Below are 2,589 nucleotides of genomic sequence, written 5' to 3' on the forward strand. Positions count from 1 at the left end.
TCTATTGTTATTACCTCCACTTGTAGGAACACTCTGGCCCCTTCCTTGCAGCACCTGAGATAGCAGTTGGACTGGGTGAGGTTCAGGACCACTGGCACGCCTCTGAAATTCCTGTCCATAAAGCTTGACTTGTAGTAGTAGATGGTAATCTTTTCTGAACACAAAAGATAGATACATAAAAATAAAAATAAAAAGAAGCGATGTTGGGTGACATGTTGATGTTTTTCCTGCTCCGGATGACAAACCTGGATTTGGTGACACGTAGAGGCTCCTCTGCGAACAGTGACCTCTGAGGTATCGGTGAGTGTCGACATGTTCGACTGTAACATTTGACAGCTTTTCCTGTTTGAAACTGCCACTTCCTCTTGGAACTGAAAGTGAGACAGGGAACAATCAAACGGAGATCATAAACGTCATAAATTGAATCCTCTTGGTAAGAAAAAAAGACCAGTCAGTGGTGATGAGCTTGTTCTACAGTCGAGTTGCTTACAGAGTTGTTGTAATCCTCCTTTTTGAGGTCTTTACTCTCACAGGTGACTGATTCCTCATTCAGTATTTCATCTTTTTGTGAACTGGTGTTGCACAGTGATCTAAAACTGCTTTCTGGTTTTGCTCTCAGAATAGTAACTTCTGCTTTCTACAGCCGTGATCTTATCTCATCCTGTTGTTGTTTAAAACTTATTTAAAAAGGGACATTTGCATTGAAAAACCAGGTCATTCGTATCCTTGTATGAATGATCACAATAGTTTTCACGATTGTCTGTCTGCAGGTGATTTTTAAACATGTCAGCCGACTGAATTTTTCAAAAAGGACACATTTAGAATCCTGGCCTTCCAGACCCGGTTTGATTTAGCTTCCTCATTCCATCACTGCCAATGGAAAGTAAAAAAAAATAAAAAATCACATCAGACTTTCCCTTTATTTCAGCTTCATTTGCCTTTTTGTGTTTTACTGACTAACTTATGTCTATTAAAACCTTAAGAAATGATCAGAAACCAGGAAATGGGTGCTTAGTTACATAAAAACTCAACTTCAGCCAGACCTTAACCAGAATACCAGATTCACATGTAAATGCACTCAGATGAAAGAACTCCTGTGCAGCTACATTTAGATTTATTATGAGATTTTAGAGGTGAATCCACAATGACAACGCCACAGCTAGCATGAATATACAAAATACATCTAAAGTAATAATACTAACATTTACATTTATAGGCTAAATCTAGACTCAACTACCAAACTGTGTATAGGGCAGTTAAAACTAGTAGTCAAATAACACATGCACATTCATCTAGCATTTCTTTTTTTTTACAATTCACTAATGTGATATATCAATCTTGTCTATAGAATGTATACTTGAAGTTTTCATACTTGAAATATATTTAGCTGATAAAACCTTCTCTCTCTCTTTTCTTTTTCTTTTCTTTTTTTTGTTACCTAAGTATGATTTTTGCAGCACATTTATTTGTAAAGTAAGATTTTGATGTTCAACAGTTCAACAGGTCTGAATACTTGTGCCATCACTCTCTTCCTCCTTCTGATATAAAAAGATTGTTTGTTGTATTCAGTTTTCTATGCTCTACTAATGTCAAACATGAATGCCTGTCGTTGTTGATAAAGTTTAGCAGACTGTGTATAAGCAGGTGATAACAGCAGAAATAACTTTGACAAAGTCTAATATGTTGTATTTTTGAATATAGAAATTAATGTGAAAACAGAAGATAGAAACTAATACACTAACTACATCACTACTGTTGTTGCTGCAGAAGAATAAACGACAAGACAAGAGTAGAAGAAGCAGACAAGAGACCAGAATCCGTCTCACTCACCGAGGGTCACTGTGCTGGATTCTGACACCATGACGACATCACTGAGGATGCATCCTGTCCCGTGACAGCCCTGACAAGGACTGTCGCCGTCGCAGCCTCGTCCTCTCACCACAGAGATGCTGGTTTTGGTCATCGTGACGATGAGCAGATCTCTCTCCTCCTCCTCCTCCTCCTCCTCCTCATCATCATCATTCTGAGCTTGGCTGACGTCCTCCTGACCTCCTGTCTCTTTCTCTTCTCCCTCCTTCTTCTCTTCACACTCATTCAAGTCCTCCTCCCGTTTCATGTCCCAGTGAAAGTTCATCATCATGGACTCTTTGGACACTGGATGCAAAGTGTCCTCACTTGGGGGCGGCTGCTCAGTTTGCTCCTTTTTATGGCCCGCCTTGTGCACCGTCTAGAAAACCAGAAAGACATTGGAAGAAATAACAGAGAACATAAATCCCACTTACAGAATCAAAGTCAAACCAATGCAGCCTTATAACAGGTCAAACTAAATATATATAATCAATTTTAACAACCTATGTGAGTAAAAAGATGGGAAAAAATTCTCAATCCTACCAAACATATAAACATTTTTGTCTGTATTGTATGAAAAACTTCACTTAGCATGTTCAAAAAACAATAAATTTATGTAATTCTGTTCAGTTCCAAATTGATTTCTTACCAGCCTTCGTCATCAATAAACCTCTCCCACCTTTTCGACATTTTCTTCTGTTTAGAGTATATCGTTTCAGAGGACAGTCACAATTTAAAAAC

The 2,589-nt window shown here is 38.3% G+C and overlaps 1 protein-coding gene across 1 annotated transcript in view; it reads right to left on the minus strand.

The window, feature by feature from the left end:
• The window catches only part of LOC103365194 (uncharacterized), a 12,697-nt gene that overhangs the window by 6,519 nt on the left and 3,589 nt on the right, over positions 1–2,589 (minus strand). The window contains exons 4-6 of the mRNA XM_008292564.1: positions 1,831–2,227; positions 246–371; positions 15–154 (exon numbers count right to left, since the gene is read on the minus strand). Coding sequence (XP_008290786.1) covers positions 15–154; positions 246–371; positions 1,831–2,227 — 663 coding nt within the window. The remainder of the gene's footprint in view (positions 1–14; positions 155–245; positions 372–1,830; positions 2,228–2,589) is intronic.

This window comes from Stegastes partitus, unplaced genomic scaffold (genome assembly GCF_000690725.1).
Source record: "Stegastes partitus isolate 25-593 unplaced genomic scaffold, Stegastes_partitus-1.0.2 Scaffold817, whole genome shotgun sequence".
Lineage (NCBI taxonomy): Eukaryota > Metazoa > Chordata > Actinopteri > Pomacentridae > Stegastes > Stegastes partitus.